The 21,660-nt window shown below is 39.8% G+C and overlaps 1 protein-coding gene across 1 annotated transcript in view; it reads left to right on the top strand.

The window, feature by feature from the left end:
- LOC413466 (zinc finger protein 423) overlaps nt 1-21,660 on the top strand; it is an 85,925-nt gene that overhangs the window by 14,213 nt on the left and 50,052 nt on the right. Inside the window, exon 4 of the mRNA XM_026445098.1 lies at nt 17,133-17,204. Coding sequence (XP_026300883.1) covers nt 17,133-17,204 — 72 coding nt within the window. The remainder of the gene's footprint in view (nt 1-17,132; nt 17,205-21,660) is intronic.

Genomic DNA, 21,660 nt, shown 5'->3' with positions numbered 1-21,660 from the left:
ATGGGCAAGGAATTGAGGGTGGCACGGTCGGTGCATTCTGGTGCATTACTTTTATCAGTCCTCGCGGGACATTGGCTCGCGACGCAACAATGCGTTCAGACACGTCGTCATTGTTCGTAGTCGCCGTTCAAGAAAACCTACCGCCCACCTTAGACCCTATGAATATGGGATTCCATCCTTTGTCCCGAAGGATCCTTCCGTGTCGCGTGCACCGTTCCGTCCATCCCTCCTCCCTCCTTCCTGGCTTCCATCCGTTGGAAACTTCTCCTCGATGCAAGAGAGGGTTCGAGATGAGTGGTGGAATTGAAGCAATCAAGATTGGGCAACGATCATATTGTTGAAATTTCATTCGAAAGAAACTTAACTTAGTACATATTTTGGAAAAATTATTCTCATTTCTAATCTTTGTACAAATTTCTTTCAGAAGGAATGTACAAAGAGAAGGAGTATTAATTATCGATAGGATAATTGGAGGGAAAAAAGAGAGTGTTGAGATTTTGAAGAAATCGAAGGAGAAGGATCCTAGTATTATTGAATTTCAGGTTTGGAAAATGGCACGATTCGCGTATGCTGGCTTGCGCGTAATGGCATTAAGCATCGTGCAAGGGGCTGTTCCCAGTTCCACTCCACGCACGTGGTGCATAGCATATGGGATAGAGAATAAGTGGTGGCCGGGGCAATTCCTTTCAGAATGGTAATAGGGGCTCAGGTGGTAAAGGTGATCCGAGTGTGCTTATTATGTCGATATATCCTGTCCATGGTATAGCCGGGACGAGCAATAGTGTCTTAACGATATAGACGATAGGATTGTTTTCCCGATAAATCATTTTTCCTCTCCTTTCTCTCTTTTTGTTACATAGTTTGTTATATAATGTTCGTTTCGTGAGAACGAATGGGATATTAGGCGAAAAATTGTCCATTTGTAACGCTGAAACGTCGAAACTGCGCGATAAATTTCCATTACGCGTATTATATCGAGTTGCCCCGCTATGAATTCATTCTCTCGAACAATTTTCGATTATTCCGTGGTATAATACTTTTTTTTTTTTTTTAAAAAAAAAAAGACTCGTCACTCGTTCATTTTTCATCACTTTTTTTCTTTAATTACAAAATTTTCACGTTTTTTTTTTAGTAGCAATTTCAATTTTGTTAAACTTTGTATTCGAAATTTATTATTTCACATACGTGAAATATCGTTCAGATATTTCACGTGTCTTTTTAATTTTGATTTGATATGATCATCAACATTTATATTAACTAAAAATACCAAGAATATTCCAATATCGTATTTCCCTTTCAAAAAATCAAAAACAAAAAATTCCATTCCACTTCTGATCACGATCTCTCCCCAAAATTCTTATCCCAAATTCCGTAATCTCCATAAAACTCGTTCAAAACTCACCTAATCACCCATCTTTACACCCATCTCAATCGCGAATCAACGATTTATTTAATAAACGTAGCCATCCTCCAACGTTGCTGCACTCGTTCCCATTCCTCCTCCAGTAATGAGCAGCAATGGCGGGTAGCTAGAGGTCCTCCCCCCCCCCCCTCCGTATTAAAAAGGAACCGAGCCACGACGATGTTTTCACTCGAGTAGAAACGTCGACAGCCAGGAGAGAAAGAGGGAGAGAAATGGAACGGGAGTGGAGAGGGAGGAGGAGGAGGAGAGCCATCGAGGCATCTCCCTTGGGAGTCGGTGGCCTCCTCGGGGATACAACCTCGTTCCGAGCTCCTCCAAGCCGGTTTTACCTTGGAGTATAAAGCGGACGCAAGTACACTTGGCGAAAGGTAAAGCTGAAATAATAATCGGCTGGTGCAGGGTGGAACGGATAAAAGTCGGATCTCGCTTCTCCTCGGGGAGGAAGAGAGGCAGATCTGTTCTCGGAAAAGGAATCTTGCGAGTTGGAATTGGTGTGTGTGTGTGTGTGCAGGCGTGTGTGTGTGTGTGCGTTGTGGGTTACGTAAGAAAGGGCAACGAAATTTTATGGGGGGCGGGGGAGGAGTGAAGATTGGCGGTGGAATAGTTAGGCGAGATTATACGAGGAGGCTTGCCTCCTCCTCGATCTTTCACGCGGAGAAGGGGAGGAGGGGATTGTTAACGGGTTGCATAGGTGGCTGCTAAATGAAATTTGTTGTTGTTCGTGAGTTTACGCGGAGTGGAAAAATTTTTGTGGTTTATGAAGAGTGTGTGTGTGTGTGTGTGTGTGTGTGTGTGTGTGTGTGTGTATGGAGAAAATTTTATCGCGGATCGTAGAGTTCGTGGAGTAATAATAAACGAGGAAATTGACGCGGGAGTAAAGGGAAATCGGAGGGGAGAGGAAAAGGATGAGGAGAATTTTGAGAAGATGGATTAAATGAAATTCGTTTGGTGATGGGAAAATTTTTGAGAAATTGTGGATAAAATTTTATTTATATTTTATATTTATATGAGCGATAAAATGAGCATGTGAAAAGTTGACGGTGCGAGGAAAAATAATTTTCATTTTCGAAAAAAAAAAACGATAAAAATAAGAAAGATTGGAAAAGGATTGAGACTTTATTCGGAGCGAATTTTTCTGATTTAGTTATCGATAAGAGAGAATTAAGAGGAAAGGAAGAAATAGAAAAATAGAAAGAATTTTGAGAAATAAATCTTTCCCTCCAGATGGATCAATGGAACGTAAAAGAAATAATGATCGAAATGACGAATCTTTCTATAGGATACGCTTGTATACAACCAGATGCACATCATCTATGTATTACGATTATCCTGGGAATATTGGCTCGGTTTCATCCTGGAGATCGTTGGCCGAGGGGATGGGGCAGGTTAACGCCTTGCACTAGCAGCAAAAGAATTCCGAGGGTGGTTTCTGTTAGTGTTTACCTTTTCCTCTCCTTCTTTCTTTTCTTCTTTTTTTTTTTCTCTCCATCGAAAGGGTTTCTATCGCGAGGGAAACCCGCTGGGTCTCAATCATTCGAACAACACGTTCACGTCCCCTCTTTCTTTATCGATCCCTCCTTTCTTTCACGCCTGCTTCCTGGTAGACCAGATGCAGCCAATTAGGAATTAACCGCGTGCATGCGTTATTGGTCGACAAAGTTGCTTCCAATAGATTTTTTTTCTTTTTTTTTGTGAATTTATTCGAATAAGAAATCGTCGCTTGGAAACAATGGAAGGAAAAGAGGGATGCTCGCCGATAATTGTTGCGAACAATTCCATCGAGAGGCGATAAATTCAAATCCGCAGATTTGATATTTTCACAAATGTTATTAAATTTTAATCGAAAAGTATACGTGGAAAATTGCGAAAGAAAAAGAAATAAAAGGATAAATTTGATGAAATTTTTTTCTTCGGTCAATAATTCAGCGGGCAATCTTAATTTCCATTTTTCATCGAGCAAAGTTGAATTTCATCCGCGAACGAATGTGCTCGTGTTTATCAGTATTATTTAACAGACAGGAAAGGCACGGATTTCGCATAATTTTCCTACCTCCCTCTCATTTTTTGTCGCCCACCATCAGGACCTCCCGACCTTTCCACTGGGAGAGACCGAGATCTCCCCCATTTTCTTAATGTCAGAGATTTCAATTCGTCACGAACACCGACACGACCACCAAGTTTTTGTCCGATGATTTTTCAAGGATCAATCTATTAACCGTCTAACGTAATAACTTTATCCAATCTTATTTCACTGATATTCTGCTTGTACATTAATTATTTAAAAAAAAAATAAGGGATTTTCCAATCCATCCCATACACGATTCCAAAGCAAATCTCTTCGAAATCTTCTCTCACAATTTCAAATCGATTTCAAATAAATTTATATCGCGCGAGAAACCGAGCGAAACCTAAAAAAAAAGTAAACCTAACCTAAAAAGAAACTTAGCAAAACGTTAAACGAGCGTAAAAAAGAAATAAGCGAAATAAAACAAAAAACACGCAGAAACAGGTAAAGAATCAAAAAAGAAAGAAATATATATATATATATATACACATACATATATAGAAAAGGGAGAGAAAAAGTTCTCCATTTTCCCGTGGGAAGTTGGAAAGTCCTGTAGCTTGTACAGCCACACGACGTGAGATCCAAGAGGTGCACGAGGAACAGGGCACGGAGGTAAAGAGGGCGCTGAGGGAGGAGAGGAGAGGAGAGGAGAAGAGGAGGAGGAGGAGGAGGAGGAAGCACGCGAGGGGAGTTGGAGGCGAGGGTATATTATGGGGAATGCCAGGGGAATCCCGAGGGAACGGCAGAGCAGCCCAATGCGCATGCGTCGAGCTGATTAGTTCTCCCTCCACCCGCCTCCCCCGCCCCCGCCACCCCCTCGCCACCGTTCCCGGAGTACTGGCAGCGCCAGAGGAGAGCACCGAGTCCCGTGGGATCTGGCCCCGCTGCCTCTTCGCACTTTCCACCCTCCTCCTCCTCCTCCTCCCTCCGCCACCCCCTTTCGACCATCCCTTCGTTACTCGTTCGCTCTCTTTTCTTCCCTCCTCTTCCCTCTTCATCTCGTTACGTTTTTTTCCCCTCTCCCGTTATCCCGCTTTTTTCTTTCTTTCTTTCTTTCTTTCTTTCTTTTTTTAATTATTATTATTATTCGGCTTTTTTTTCCCATTCCATTCTTCGTTTTGTTTCTTTTTCTTCTTTTGTCCCCGTTGTGTTAGAATAATGCGATATTTTGTTTTATCGTTTGTTTTATCGCGGTATTTTTTTGCGAGGTGGATATCGAGCGTTGTCGGAGGAAGGGTTGTATTTTATAAGGTTTATAAAGATTGCGAAGGAAATTTGAATGATTTTAACAGGTGATTCGAGGAGAATTGAATCATTTCGAGAGGGTACTTGCCTCGATAATTTCTAACATTATGTTATACCCCAGAGAATAAACGGGCACGCGAAAGTACGAGCGTCGAAAGGATTGAAGAAACGTTGTCCCCACAAAGAAGAACTAGAACAACTATCTCACTGAAAATACACTCTTAAAAAAAGACTACTCTCTCGTCTCATTAAATTTCAAAAATTTAACAAACTTTTCATCTTGAAATCGTCTTCAGCGGAAAAGAGGAGAAGAGAAAAAAAACTATTTTCAACGATCAAGAAAGAAAGGAAGGAAGAAAGCCTCTTGATTCCTGAAGGAAATTATCTATCAGATTATCGCCCTCCCCGGGAAATGGGGGAAAGAGCGTATCCGTGCGACGAGCCGCGGTTTATTCTCGAATGGCTGTTGATCAAGGAGCAAGGAAAACGGCTTTAGGTACAATGCCACTTTCTCGATGCGACTGTACTCGCCGATATAAGGTTGTCCCAGGTGACGAGCTGCCTCGGGCCATGGCACAGCTCTACGTATCCCTTGGGGCCGACTTCTAGGTTTCTCCTTTTCTCTCCTCCTTCCCTCGATCTCCTCGTCCACCCCCCCGCCTCTTCGCCTCTCGCGTTTACACCGCGAGGGAGAAAGAGAGAACAACTCACACACGTGGAGAAGTTGAGAGATACACGCGCGTTTTACACGGATGCACCTGTGCCAACCGTGGAGAGAACGGTTCGAGGATACTCGTAACCTCGCTATGGGTAAATTTTTTAACTTACGAGGAAGATTGGATGAAATTAAAGGTTATCGATGGAGGGTATACGTACGGAACGTCGAATTTTCTTCTTGCCTTTCGAGTTGGATTGTTGTTGGATTGGACGGGATATATATATATATATATATATATATATATATATACTGATGATGAACTGGTGTAGCAATTTTCTACATTTCGTTGCATCGAAGAAATGGGAATTGTTTTAGAGAACTTTTTTTAAATATCGATCGATTCTTAAATATTCTTGAAGAGATTGAAAGAATCTAATCATTATCGTCACATTCTATATAGCAAACAATTTCTAATACACCAACTAATTCGAAATGATATTCTCGACGCACCAAAATTTAATTTAATTATACAAATTTATCGTTCGTGTCGATACGAGTTAAAAAAAATAATCGAGGAGAGAAAAAGAGGTGAAAAGGAGGAGGGGAGGGAAATTCGAAAGCGCGAGGCGAGAACAAGGTTGAAAACATCACGAACACGAGGCGCCTTGGCTCGAATTTAATCACGCGCTCTCGAAATCGTAATTGCGACACCGTGTATACGAACGTGACACCGTGTATCTTCCATCTTCCCGTATGCATTCCAAATTACGCGGAGGGCACATAATACAAACCTAAATTCGTGCACGTGCACGATCATATCTGTCCGGGGCCAGGGACGGCGATCATAAATTTTCACTTGCGGCAATATCTGGCTGTTCAACGATGTTGTACGAGCCTGGAAGGGTGGTATGTCGCTATTTCCACGCGCGCGTTTACGTTTGCAAAGGCTTGTTATTAAATTGTTATTAATAATCAATCGGTTAGGGAGAATTTTTCGAAACTCGAATTTTAAGAAAGAAAATCTACGCAAGAAATTTTCCCCTAAATATTGGGTTGGCAACTAAGTAATTGCGGATTTTTTTTAGAAAATCGAAGACAATTTTTTCATGGAACTAAATAACTTTATTCTGTAATGTGTTGCCCATTTTGATCAATGACCTTTTGCCATCTTTCAGGCAGCATCATAATCCCACGTTCATAAAACTTGTGGTTTTTATTAGCAAAAAACTGAATCAGGTACGATTTGATATCATCATCGTTATTGAAATTTTTACCATTCAAGGAGTTTTGTAAAGATCGAAACAAAAAGTAAAAGATAGTGCAAGGTTAGGACTATATGGTGGATGTGGCAAAACATCCCAACCAAGCTTCAATAATTTTTGCCGAGTGATCAAAGATGTGTGTGGCCTTGCATCGTCACGATGGAATACAACACCTTTTCGATTTGTCAATTCGGGCCGTTTTTCTTCAACTGCATTGTTTAATTTCGTTAGTTGTTCAATGTAGACAACAGAATTGATCGTTCGGTTAGGTGGTAAGAGTTCAAAATAGACAATTCCTTTGTAATCCCACCAAACTGATAACAAAACCTTCTTTTGATGAATACCAGCTTTTGATGTTGTTCGAGCTGGTTCACGTGGCCTGCTCCACGATCTTTTCCGCTTGAATTTGTTGCAAACAACCCATTTTTCATCGCCAGTTATCAGTCGTTTTAAAAATGGATCATTTTCATTACGTTTCTTTAGCAAATCGCAGCTGTTAATGCGTTGCGTTAAATGCTTTTCTTTCAGTTCGTGAGGAACCCATGTATCGAGTTTTTGAACATAGCCAAGTTGTTTTAAGCGGTTTTCAATGCATATACGCGATACATGAAGCTTCTCTGCAATCTCACGAGTTATACTGTCACGATTCGAATCGATTATTGCTTTGATTAGGTCGTCATCAACTTCAACTGAAATCCGCAATTACTTAGTTGCCAACCCAATATTTCGAATCGAATTCCATCGATTAATCCTTTGATGATTGTCAAAGATCGACGAGGAAGAAGAAATATCTGGTCGTGTAATACGCTCATGTTGCGAGGAAACATCTCAGTTGTAAATCAACTCTCGCGTTATTCGACCAGGTTTTCGCGTGGAAAAACGCCCCGCGCAAAAATTGCATGGTTTTTTAATCTCCGCATCAGGCGGCGTAATTATTTTCTTCATCGTCAGACGCGTATTTCGCTTTCGTAATTACCCCTTCACCACCAACGTTGATATTCCCTTGTTTCCTTCCCCCCTTTCTCCTTCTTCCTCCTCCTCCTCTCCAATCTCTGTCATTTCTATCATCTTCTTGTAACAATAATCAACAAAATTCTTATTCTCAAATCGACCCTAACTTTTTATCAAAATTATACTATGAATTTTTAGAAAAGAATTCGAAGAATCTCTTTCTCTCGAAACACATACACAGATCAAGAGAAGAATAAAATAAATCTTGGAACGGACAAAGAATAATTCTGCTTCCTTCGAGCGCAACAATTCCGAAACTCCGAGGATCTCCCGTGGACGTTCCATCGAGTTCCAATTGCAATTGCAGGCAGCGCACCAACACCAGCACAATCGCATTAGATATGAACGGGGAGGGGAAACGCACAGGTGGAGTCGAGAGAGGAGCGAGTTTATAACGACGGAAGCTCTCTGCCGCCCGAGACCGTGTCATATACTTTCCCCTGTATTAGCGGGCAGTGTTTCACACATGGCGTGTCGCTGCATCGGATGGCAAATGGGCGGGGGAGTAGTAGTAGGGAGGCGAGAGTACAAAGTGCATTAGAAATCAGAGATCAAACAGTCAATTTAACTTTGATCCACCGGATGGGGCGGAAAATATTCTACTTGGCCGCTTTTCCCCGCCGCTGTTCTTTTCGCTTCGAGATGCTCGTTTCCAGCGAGGAAGAGAAATTTCTTTTCTTTTTTTTTTTTTTGTATAGATTTAATTTTAGGGACGAGTGGAAGTCTAATAATATCTGATTATGGGAGAAAGATATTCGATTTTAGATTTTTTATTGTTAAAAAAGTACGATCGAGGAGGAAAAGTTCGAGTTGCGAGATTAAGACAAGCGGGTTAAGAATCCGAGGAAATATCGGTCGAAGAATGGAGAGAAGGGAGATGGAGTACCACCTGTTATTCGCTGCGTGAACGAATGAGAAAGTCTGGAAGGAAGTTTGGCTAATAACTGGAGGTGCTCGTTGTCGAGGCGCTTCAGTTTCCGCGGTAAAACTTGGTAACTCGAGGAGATAAAGGTAGCACGAGTCAGTGTCCCGAGGCCATACCAACGATCCCATCCTCGTAGATCGCGCTCGTATCTCATCGTTTCATCTTTTGCTCCGAGATCTCGTCTTTCCAGCCAGTCAGCGAGTTTTGTCAACAGCAAGGATGGGAATCTTCCTCTATCTTTATTCCTTGTTTCTTCTTCTTTTCATATTTCTCTCTCTCTCTTTTCTTTTTAGAAAAAAGCGTAGCTTCGTTAAGAAAAGTTATTTTTCGATAAATTGTATCCGATTGTATTAAGATGTATTAAGCTTCAAAAGTTCCGTTTAATTAATACATCGGTGTTAATTAGCGGATCCACGTGGCATCGAATTTCAAAGCGTTCGTGTTTCTCTCTGATCGACGAAATTTCGAGTTTATTTCGAGGGGGTGGTCGACGCGTGGGATATTCGATAGGAAGAACGGTTGGATGTGTGGTTGGAAATGTACGAAATCGTGCGTCTTCGATTAATCGAACTCGTTATTTGACATGCGTGGGCGTATTTTCCATTCCCCCATCAATATAACATCTCTGTTATAACAAAGAATTAATATTCATCGCGTTTCAATTTTCAACTAACTTTTTTTCGAACAATTCAAGGATCGATTATTATTTACAGAAGAAGAACACATGTATATATTCACGCTGTATACGTTGTTAAACGAGTAATTTCTACGAATTTCTATCGTTCTTCAATACGATCAATAGCAATATCCGCCAAGTTTGGTGAACAGCAAGAAATTGCATTCTCCGGTAGCGATGATATTTCGGAATACGAATATTAAGCCGGTATCGAAATGTGACGAAGCTTGAGCGTGGTATCTGGGGACTGGAAGGGCCGGCGGTACGAAGAGCCAACTTAACTTTCGCGCGAACATATACGTATCAGGTGCTCCGCTAACTTTATGCTAATCTTTCTCTCCTTGGACTGCCGCTTCGAGCCGGAGTTACACGAGATCCTTTCCGACTCTTTCCACCATACGTTTCCCTCCACGGTGATAATTAGAGAGGATCAAAGAGATCCTCTCCCTTCTCCCTCCCCGGGAGAGAAACCTCGAGTTTGAAATAATAAATCCTGTTCTTTGTTAAAATTTTTCTAAATTTATCCACGAATCCTACGAAAAAAATTATCTACGAAAGGCTGAGGAAAGTCTCCCTTTCGAAATGTATAAGAAGATGTAGAAATTTCGTTACGTAAAAAAAAGAGGAGACCGAAATCCATTTGAAAAAATTCGTAACTCGACCGAGCGCGTCATACACATGCTCCTCTCCGATGAATGATCGCCCAGTCAATTGCACAAATTTCACCAGGGCTCGATTTTGTTTGCTCGAAACAAACAGGAAACGGTCGTGCACCGTTATTGAATCCACGGTGCAATTCGATTTCGCGAAAAATCACCCTAGCACGACGCACCCCACGGTGTGCGGGTGGGCGGAGGCGTGGAGGGAGCGCACCCACTTTGGAAGAGTGTAACCGGCCGAGTGCAATAATTTCGAGATCGCAGCCACGCTAATTCCTCGACTAATTGGCCACGTCGCGTTAACAAACGCGATGGATGGGATAGGAAAGTCGATAGACTTTATACGCAGGTGTGTGCGCCGCTTTATCTCGTGAACCGTGACCTCTCGATCGATGGACAGGAATTCGAAAATTTATGCAACTTGGATCCAACGAAGGTATTTTATCTAGAACACGTGTTTGAGATTCTTTTTTTTCTTTTGGAATTTTCACTCGTCTCGACGATTGTTTATCCGAGAGAATTCGAGAAGGATAAGTTTCGTTTTACTTAGGGAGCTGTAGGAGGGTGGACCTTTGGCAGAAGTTTCAAGTATTACTCGAAACAAGTTTCCGTTGTATGAATAAGTTGGCCGAAGTTGTGGAAAAGATTTGATGCGAAGGGGGATGAAACTTTTCGAGGGATATTTATCCGTGTTTCGAGTAATTTTTTTACATTTAACGAAACGTTAATTTCCGATTAACCACCTCGTTCAATAATTCTTCCATAATCCACTTTTTTCCTCTTCCTGTTACATATCTTTAAAAGAATTTCGTTAAAGGAATCTCGTTCACGTACCTCTTCCTTTCAGACCAACCAACGCACCCAATTTTTTTCATTTTTGAACGAATGGAAGAGACCTAGAGCTCGTTTCGAAAAGTAGTAGTCGCGGGCGAACGGTTCGCTTCTAACCGGAGACGTCCCAGCAGGGACATCCGGTCAAATTAATTCCTACGGAAGCCATCTTTATCTGTATTATAACGCGCGCCAACACACACACACACGCGCGCGCGTGTTCACCCTTAACGTTCACGGGCACGGACGTAACGCGATCCCTGTATCCCGGTGCACGAAGACATCGAAAACAGAGCGATCCTCGTGCGCCTTGGTGGCCAAGTACAAGGAACAGCCATCTTTCTCGGAAAGAAATTAAACTTTTCCCCACGGTATACTTTCTCTTCTTCTCTCTCCTGTGGCCTAACCTCCTTCCACTTCTCCCTCTCCATCTCTCTCTCTCTCGCGGCCTGTTAAGGTCGAAGGACATCTTCGCAAGGATGCCGAAGGGTGGCCCTTTGGCCAGCCTATATTGCTATTGTTTGCCCGATTCCCGGGGGGGAGGACCCGCCTGCCCTTAACACTGCCATGTGCCGTTGACAGTGTACACCGGGTGTGCCCGGCTTATTGCCCCGGATTTCTACGAGTAACCGGTATTATATTTATATCAGACAGAGGATCCAGTGATTTAAATTCGATAAACAAGTTCGTCGATCCTCCTGAGTTATCCTTTTTTAAAGAACAGTGAAAATTCTTGTTAATTGTGACGAGAAAGGATGTGAGAAGATTCAGTAATTTAAATTCGATGAACAAGTTCGTCGATTCTCTGAGTTATCCTTTTTCAGAGAACAGTGAGAATTCTTGTTAATTGTGACGAGGATGGAAAAATAATCGGGAGGATTTGTAGGTAAAGTTGGAAAGAAGAATTATCATCGAGATGTGAGAGGATTCAGTAATTTAAATTCGATGAACAAGTTTGTCGATCCTCTGAGTTATCCTTTTTCAGAGAACAGTGAGAATTCTTATTAATTGTGACCAGACAGGATATGGGAGGATCCAGTGTTTTAAATTTGATGAACAAGTTCGTCGATCCTCTGAGTTATCCTTTTCCTTATCCTTTTTCAAAGAACAATGAGAATTGTTGTTAATTGTGACGAGGATGGAAAAATAATCGAGAGGATTTGTAGGTAAAGTTGGAAGGAAGAATTATCATCGAGATGTGGGAGGAACCAGTGATTTAAATTCGATGAACAAGTTCATCGATCCTCTGAGTTATCCTTTTTCAGTGAGAATTGTTGTTAATTGTGAGGAGGATGGAAAAATAATCGGGAAGATTTGTAAAGTTGGAAGGAAGAATTATCATCGCCTGGAGGAGAATGATCGACAATCTTCTGGAGAGGAGAAATTGTGAAAATGCCACCATTAATGGCGTTAATTAAAATCACATCAATTAACTGCTCGAGAGGTTAATTGAATTGTGGAAGGTACGCAGATAATATCGGGATCATCGTGAAAGTATAAAGCGATTCTTTGAAGATACCGAAGATACCGATGATCATTATGGAATTATTTTTTTAATATTCGATGAAGAGATGATACGACTTCTTTTTTCGATCGAGCTTTGCGAACACATGTTTGAAGTGAGATCGTTTCCGCTTCCTCGAGTTGTTCAAATACTTGAAACATTTTTCCGTTTCAGAAATCACTTTTAGAGGGAAACTTATTAATGAATGAACATCTCGTTTCGAATAATCGTAGGTCTCCAACGAAGATTAATAAAACGAGCTAACCGAGACTTAAGTAATCCGAATTTAATGTCCGTCGCGAGACGTCCCGGCAATTAAACTCTGTGACAAGGCTCGAATGGAAAGCACGAAACTGTCTCGCGATATCACAAGCTGTAATCGTGAAATTCTAATTTGTTATATATGTATATATGTGTGTGTATGGTATATTATATATATTTAATTATATCATACCAAGGATCAGGATCTCGAATAATTATTCCAACTATTTTAGTTGGGTTGAGCCAAAAATATTGGAAGTTTGAATTTCAATTCGATTGATGGTCACTTTAGCATTTGGTTAATGATTTACGTCCTGTTCGATATTTATCACGAGATAGTGAGCTACATTAGCGGATGGAAAGTTAGTTTTAAATCTTTACTTTTGTGGTATTTTTGTCGTATTTCTGAAAATTTGTGGAAAAATGGTCTGTTAAATTTTACTCAAAGATCGATTTGATTAAAAATTTCGCGCTTTCAAAGGAAAATTTACCCTTCTCGAAACATCATATTATACATATTTACGGGTTAGTCTCTTCAATTGGAAGGGTGGAACAACCCTCGAACGTCAAAAGACCGAAATTACCATTTCTCAAATTGATGAGCAAACTCGATGTCTCTCTATCGAAATAATCTGACAAGGAGAAAGAAGAAGAAGAAGAAGAAGAAGAAACATTTTTCGAAATGAACATTAATTATTTAACTCGAAAAATTATAAAAAAAGAGAGAGAGAGAGATCGTTTATTAATTAACTAAACTAAACTTTCGAAAATTTAATCAAAGTTAATCCGAGAGAAATCATAATTATTACCACCGTCATTATTATTAACATTTCCATTCTCTTTATTACTACCATCATTATAATTATCATCGTACCATCCGTACTATAATATAACCATACCTATTATTTTCAATACCATTATCACCAAAGATCATTATCATCCTATTATCCTCACTACCAGTCTCTCAAGGCTGTTCTCATTGCCATTACCATCTACATCACTGTCATCGTCAAAAACACATTTATTAACGACTCATCATACTAATTACCACCACATCACTTTCACAAAAATGCAGTTTTTATCTATAACCACGCCTATGAAACCTCGACGAATCATCGAAAACTTTCATCGTCTCCGTAAATAAAAATAACTCTCTTAATCCTCTCGAATCCGATCAACCGTCACCCCCTTCATCCACTCAATTGAAACGCGATTCGAAAAGGGGGGAGAGGAAAGGAAAAAAATCCACGCGCGCGCGCGTGCACGACGAAATCCAATTTAGGTCGAATGAGAACCGGCAGGATGAGAGCCACTGGCCCGTTTCCGCGGGACCACTGGGAGCAGTGGGAAGCCTCTGTACCCGTGCTGGGGCTATTGCCGGCTACGCGAACGGAGGGGGGCTCCCCAAGGAGGTAATTACCCTCCCTACGTTCGCCCAGCCACCCACAAGCCATCGCAACTTCAACTCCTGCCGGAGTTACATGCTAATACAAAACCAAAACCGGTTCCCAACAGCTTCGAGCGCCGCCCAAATTTATACGCGTAAAGACAATCGTGGGGGAGGGTTAACCCCCTCCCTTCTCTCTTCTTTTTGTGAGAAGAAATGTTAACCAGCTTTGTGATGTTAACAGGTTCGTTCTCTTTTCTTTTTTTTTTCCTTTCTCGTTTCGAGAATGATGAAACGTGACGAATAGAGGGTGCTACGAAGAAAGAATTTCGAAAGGGAATGAAAGATGGCTCGGTTGAAATTGAGAATCGAAATCGAAGATATCGAATTAGTAACTTCTTTTTTTTTTTTTGAAAAAATTGAAGAAACGTTTTGGCGTTGATAAGTTGTTCGTTAACCCCCTCCCTTCTCTCTTCTTTTTGTGAGAAGAAATGTTAACCAGCTTTGTGATGTTAACAGGTTCGTTCTCTTTTCTTTTTTTTTTTCCTTTCTCGTTTCGAGAATGATGAAACGTGACGAATAGAGGGTGCTACGAAGAAAGAATTTCGAAAGGGAATGAAAGATGGCTCGGTTGAAATTGAGAATCGAAATCGAAGATATCGAATTAGTAACTTCTTTTTTTTTTTTTTGAACAAAATTGAAGAAACGTTTTGGTGTTGATAAGTTGTTCGTTAACCCCCTCCCTTTTCTCTTCTTTTTGTGAGAAGAAATGTTAGCTTTGTGATGTTAACAGGTTCGTTCTCTTTTTTTTTTTTTTTTCCTTTCTCGTTTCGAGGATGATGAAACGTGACGAATAGAGGCTGCTACGAAGAAAGAATTTCGAAAGGGAATGAAAAATGGCTCGGTTGAAATTGAGAATCGAAATTGAAGATATTGAATTAGTAACTTCTTTTCTTTTGAAAAAAATTGAAGAAACGTTTTGGTCTTGATAAGTTGTTCGTTTGAATAAAATGTGTGTGTTAATCAATCGAGAGAAGAATTGGAAGATATTTGAAATTACATTGTTTGAGAAAAAGATGGAAGATCCACGAAAATGATTCGATATTTAAAAACAGTTGTTGAGATTTAGGGGTTGCGATAATTCTCAGGCGCCCTCCGACTTGGAGTATGTGTTGCTATCGACTTAAAAGATTGATCGAACATGGTTTTCGACGAAACGTAAAAAAATACACGCGAAATTAAACAAAATATCCTTCTATCAATTAAACTTTGATAACGAATTATACTTTTACATTAAAAATTCAAAGATAGAAGGATATCGAGCGCGACACGATGGAAACATTTTTTCGCAAAAGTTAACAGAGATCCCACGCACATCGTAACGAGAGATCTCGAAATTCGAGCAAGTGAAATGTTTCTTTTTTTTTTTTTTACTCCTCTCTCTCTCGCCTCCCCCTCCCCTCCCTCTCGTAGTATATTTCGGCGGCAACGACAAACTGATTACCAACACCGGTCCCAAGCGCGGCCTTGGAACTCCCAGAAGTCATACTCGTAAAAAAAGACTATTGTACACCGCGGACTTCCGGGTTATTTATACGAGTTATCTCTTCCCTGAAACCACGGAACGCGTTGCGTTCCGTTGCACCGCCTCCCCCATGACTTACGACCGATGATAATTTCACAAGCTTTTGAACGCCCACCTTCGTCTCGCCACTCATTCCTCCCCTTCCTTTCTTTCTTTCCTTTCCCTTATCAACCGGTTATTCCTCATTTCACAATAAACAATTAAACATTTAGGACGAAAGATTCTTCTCAACACTGTTGCACCATTTTACATCCATTCGAGTTTCATAGAAAAATTTTTTTCACTAGAAAAAAGGGAGAGAAATATTAAATATATATATATTTCTTCTTCTTCTTCTTCTTTTTTTCCTCTTTCCACTCTTTCTTTTTCGTGAATGAAATGGTATAAAAAAAACACGTGTTAGATAGAAAGATCGATCGTAGATTATAGGTTGAAGCAGCGCAAAGGGATTTTCACAAGTTTTCTTTCTATTACGCGAAAAAAAAAGAAAGAAAAGAAATTCACGTTTACTAGTTCGAAAGATTAATTTTCGAAATCTGTAAATATCGTATTCTCCTATCCCTGTTTGTCGCTCGACTTTGACCAATGATCGATACACGTGTAAAAAGAAGGGACTCCCTCCCTCCGATCACCGAATACACAGTGAGGAGGGAGGGCGGGGGGAGGCTATCGGTGGTTGTTTCGCACAAGTTACGCTTAAAGTTGCGCATACGTCCGGTGGGAAATTTGAATTTTGGCCAGTTTTCCTCGGCCAGCCGGCCTAAGGTGGCAAGGCTGGGTCCTCCCACGCCTAAGCGGGAGCATAGGCTATGGGAGCCAATATCACCGGGGTATGGCTCCCATGGGGCCGTCGCGGCTCTTTTCCACCCTTTCTCGTATTATACCCATCCGTGTAAAGCAAAAAGGGCCGGGAGCACGCTTACACCACCGTGTATCTAAGTTCGTTCTGCTCGATCGCCCGAAATCCCATGAAATTTCAATGTGTTTCCCCTATTAGGGCTACGTGTTGGCTCGAATTATTGGCCGCTGGATTTTGGGGGGGTTGTAAAAGAGTCGGATAATAAATCGACCGAATTGATCGTGTCCAAATGTTTTTCTTTTTCTTCTCCTTCTTTTTTCCACTCTCTCTTTTTCGTGAATAAAAAAAGACGCGCGTACGACGAGAAAGATCGATCGTAGATTGTAGGTTGAAGCCGCGCAAAGGGATTTCTATTTGTGCGATGAAGGATCGTTGGAAAAGTTGAGGGTAATCGTGTTGTGTGAAATTAAAACGTTGCGTCGAAAAGCGTTGTATGCTTGTAACGTAATCGTCCAGGGATTATTACGAGCTGGTTTCTCTGAAAAGACAAGATCAAGAAAATATACGCGAAGAGAGAGAAATTAAATGGAATATTCCTCCTATCCCTTTTCCCCCTCCCTCTCTCTCTTTTTTTTTTTTTTTTTTTTTGCATATTGCATAAGTAGTAAAGTGAAGTTGCGTGTAAGTGCATCGGACTAATGCATTTACCTTTGCATTTTTTTTTTCTTTTAATAATTCTACGACGAATAAGTATTATTTTTTTATTTATATTTTTGTATCAAAGATTGATGATTGTTAATTCGTCTTCTTTCATTAACCGTTCAAATAACTTTTGTTTCAGAGTATCTGCAAGAGGGGAGGCCATCTTCCGTTCAAGGATTAGACTTGGAGAACCAGAACAGCCTCGACAGCGGTGAGTCTCGAAATTTTCTTTCATAATTATTCTCGTAATTGTTTTGTGTAATAAATCTTTGATTCGATCGACGAAAAAAAAGGAAGAAAGAAAACGCGTGCAAAAATATAGAGATTCTTAAAGCGGTTCCGTGACCCATAAAAATCTCAGAGATCTCGAGAGGAGGTCCTAACAAGCAGAAAGCTACGGCGATAAAGAGGGTTGCCACCCTTTTCTGTTTCTCGTTGTACCGGGGGTGAATTTTTCAGGCGGACATTGCCTCGTAAGAGAAAAGAATACGAGGGGATGTTTAGAAGGGAAATTAGGGTCAAATCGACGAGACGACGAGGCGTCTAAGTGAGACGATCCGAGTTTATTGGAATTCGTATTAATTAATTTTTAATTTTCATTGGAAATTTTACGAGAATATTTGCCATCAGCTTTGCGATTTAAAAAAATTTTTTTTACCAACTCTCCGTTAATTTTCGAATTTTGTTCGTTTCTCTAATATTCAATTTTATTATTTTGCAAACTTTCGGATTTCGAACTTTGAAATTTACATTCAATTTTGAAATTTTCCAAACTTTTGCAATTAACTCGGGAGCCTCGTTTCTAGAATTTTAAATCTGTTGCCATCCAATTTTGTGAATTTGCAATTTGTTAACTCTGCAATTTCAAAAATATTCTCGACTTTGCGTTACGTTTAAATAAAATTCAATATACATATATATACATATATAGTTAGTTTACCGATCTCGACAATGAAAGATTTCAATTATTTGTATTTTATTTTTTATCTCATATCGAATTCGATGCTCTTCGTTTAATATCAATCAGACGAAAGGTACGAAAAGTTTCGAGAACTGCGAATTCCTTTATCGTAAAATGTACAAGGTGTAAGGTTTTTATCAGGCTCGAGGGACCAGGTGAAAATTTCCTGCAGATTTGCTTTATACGAATTGGCCGCGAGTTTCCACGAATTCGACGTGCATACGCTTACGTAATTCGATTACACGGAGAGCAAGAGAGGGCCCAGCTCGGTTTGACTCGGTTTTACTCCACGAATCTCTCAAGTCCATTACAACTGTAGGAATATAGTCACGGACACAATTAACTATTTCGTCTGATTGATCTGGAACGGTGATTTGTAAACGGGAGGTACGTGCCAACCCCTCGAGTGTTCGATCATCATGTTTCAGGGAATTCGAATTACCTTCATTACGTTTTGTAACGTTACGAGGAAAAGAAACAGGGAGGAGAATAAAATTCTTATCTCCTTGTTTCTTCGACAAAAGGACAATTTAAAGAGGTGAAAATTTCTTTTCTAAAATTTAGAAATTTCCTCCTTCGAATCCTCCAAGTGTATACTTTCTACAGTAATGATAAATAATTACTGTTACTACTCTAAATTATAACAAGAATATAAATTTTCAGTTAAAATTTAATTATAGGATCCCATTAGATCTATATTTCACAAATGAAACAATAGGGATAGCGATCTGGACGATCGAATCGAGATGAAAATTAAATTAAATTAATGAGTTAAAACTTAACTTAAGTGAAAAATCTCTTTAAAATCTTCACTCGAACAATCCTCCCCTCCAAAAAAGAATCGAAATAAAAGAAATAAAAATTGGTGTATCGCGTGGAAGAAAATTCGGGCGCGAAGGGAGGAGGACGGTATCCTTTGGACACGAGAACATCTAAAGGGACACATTTATGTTTTCCCAGGAGTGCGTTAGCCATCCTTGGCCGCCGCAGGCCAAAACCAACCCCCCGCCTTATTCACGGGACGCCGAGGACCGTTCCGCGACAACTTCCCTCGAACGAACCAAAGCCTCCCTCCGTCCCTCCCTCCCTGCCTGGAATCTCTGTGTGTTGCCCTGCACGGTAATCGAATCACCGTGGTCGCATCCACGATTCCGCGGAAACTCGTTCGTCGACGTCGAAGCCGCAATTTCGATTACGCCCCCGAGAAGTGGCGGCGTGTTTGCTCGGCCGGCAAACAACCGGACCATGTTTTCCGCCACCGCGCTTCCTCCGTTTAAAAAAAACCGGTTCAATTCTGGCCGGGATGGTTTCCCCCATCGTCGCCGCCGCCGACGATCATCGTCCGTTGATACACCGATCGGTTGCTCCGGGATGATATACTGAACGTTGGGAATATTGACTTGGTTGAAAAATTGATTAGACGGTTTGGAAAGGATTGGTTGATTCGAGTTTTTCTTTTTTTTTTTCTTTTTGGGAGGGAGGATATTGTGAATGAGTTTTTGGAGTAGTTTCTTTTCTTAGTGGGGAAAATTATTGTAATTTCGTGAAGAATAATATTTTTAGCTTGGATTGAATTTATTTTAATATTGTTCGAGTAATCTTATCAGAATCTTTATAATAAAATTTGATTCTACGTTGGATTTATCAATGGTGGACAATTCTTCTTAATGTTTGTCAGTCAGTGATCTAATCCAACCCTCTCTCCATCCTCTCTCTTTTTTTCTTTTTGAAGGGGAGGAGTCTAGATAAGTTTCTTCCCTTAGTGGGGAAAATTATTGTAATTTCGTGAAGAATAATATTTTTATGTAGCTTGGATTGAATTTATTCTAATATTCTTCGAGTAATCTTATCAGAATCTTTATAACAAAATTGGATTCTACGTTGGATTTATCAATGGTGGATAATTCTTCTCAATGTTTGTCAGTCAGTGACTTAATCCAACCCTGTCTCTTTTTTTCTTTTTGGGGGAGGAGGAGTTTGGATAAGTTTTTGGAGTAGTTTCTTCCCTTAGTGGGGAAAATCATTGTAATTTCGTGAAGAATAATATTTTTAGCTTCGATTGAATTTATTCTAATATTCTTCGAGTAATCTTATCAGAATCTTTATAACAAAATTGGATTCTACGTTGGATTTATCAATGGTGGATAATTCTTCTCAATGTTTGTCAGTCAGTGACTTAATCCAACCCTGTCTCTTTTTTTCTTTTTGGGGGAGGAGGAGTTTGGATAAGTTTTTGGAGTAGTTTCTTCCCTTAGTGGGGAAAATCATTGTAATTTCGTGAAGAATAATATTTTTAGCTTCGATTGAATTTATTCTAATATTCTTCGAGTAATCTTATCAGAATCTTTATAACAAAATTGGATTCTACGTTGGATTTATCAATGGTGGATAATTCTTCTCAATGTTTGTCAGTCAGTGACTTAATCCAACCCTGTCTCTTTTTTTCTTTTTGGGGGAGGAGGAGTTTGGATAAGTTTTTGGAGTAGTTTCTTCCCTTAGTGGGGAAAATCATTGTAATTTCGTGAAGAATAATATTTTTAGCTTGGATTGAATTTATTCTAATATTCTTCGAGTAATCTTATCAGAATCTTTATAACAAAATTGGATTCTACGTTGGATTTATCAATGGTGGATAATTCTTCTCAATGTTTGTCAGTCAGTGACTTAATCCAACCCTGTCTCTTTTTTCTTTTTGGGGGAGGAGGAGTTTGGATAAGTTTTTGGAGTAGTTTCTTCCCTTAGTGGGGAAAATCATTGTAATTTCGTGAAGAATAATATTTTTAGCTTCGATTGAATTTATTCTAATATTCTTCGAGTAATCTTATCAGAATCTTTATAACAAAATTTGATTCTACGTTGAATTTATCAATGTCAATGTTGGATAATTCTTCTCAATGTTTCTATCTTCTCAGTCAGTGACTTAATCCAACCCTCTCTCCATTCTCTCTCTTTTTTTCTTTTTAGGGAGGAGTCTGGGTAAGTTTTTGGAGTAGTTTCTTCTCTTGGGGAAAATTATTATAATTTCGTGAAGTTCGTCAAATAATATCTTTACGTAGTTTGGATTGAATTTATTCTAATATTCTTCAAATAAGCTTATCAGAATTTTTATAACAAAATTGGATTCTATGTTAGATTTATCAATGGTGAACAATTTTTCTCAATGTTTGTCAGTCAGTGATCTAATCCAACTCTCTCTCCATCCTATCTCTTTTTTTTTTTTGGAGGGGAGGAGTCTAGATAAGTTTCTTCTCTTAGTGGGGAAAATTATTATAATTTCGTGAAGAATAATATCTTTACCTAGCTTCGATTGAATTTATTCTAATATTCTTCGAGTAATCTTATCAGAATCTTTACAACAAAATTCTACGTTGGATTTATCAATGTCAATGGTGGATAATTCTTCTCAATATTTGTCAGTCAGTGATCTAATCCAATCCTCTCTTCATCCTGTCCTTTTTTTCTCTTTTTCTTGGGGAAGAGGAGTCTGGATAAGTTTTTGGAGTAGTTTTTGGGAAAATTATTATAATTTCATGAAGTTTGTCAAATAATATTTTTACCTAGTTTCGATTGAATTTATTCTAATATTCTTCGAATAATCTTATCAGAATCTTTACAACAAAATTGGATTCTACGTTGGATTTATCAATGTCAGTGGTAGATAATTCTTCTCAATGTTTATCAGTCAGCGACCTGATCCAGCCCTCCT

The sequence above is a fragment of the Apis mellifera genome, linkage group LG14 (genome assembly GCF_003254395.2).
Source record: "Apis mellifera strain DH4 linkage group LG14, Amel_HAv3.1, whole genome shotgun sequence".
NCBI lineage: Eukaryota > Metazoa > Arthropoda > Insecta > Hymenoptera > Apidae > Apis > Apis mellifera.
Note: the sequence above shows the minus strand (reverse complement) of the source record. Positions and strands in the feature narration are given on the sequence as shown.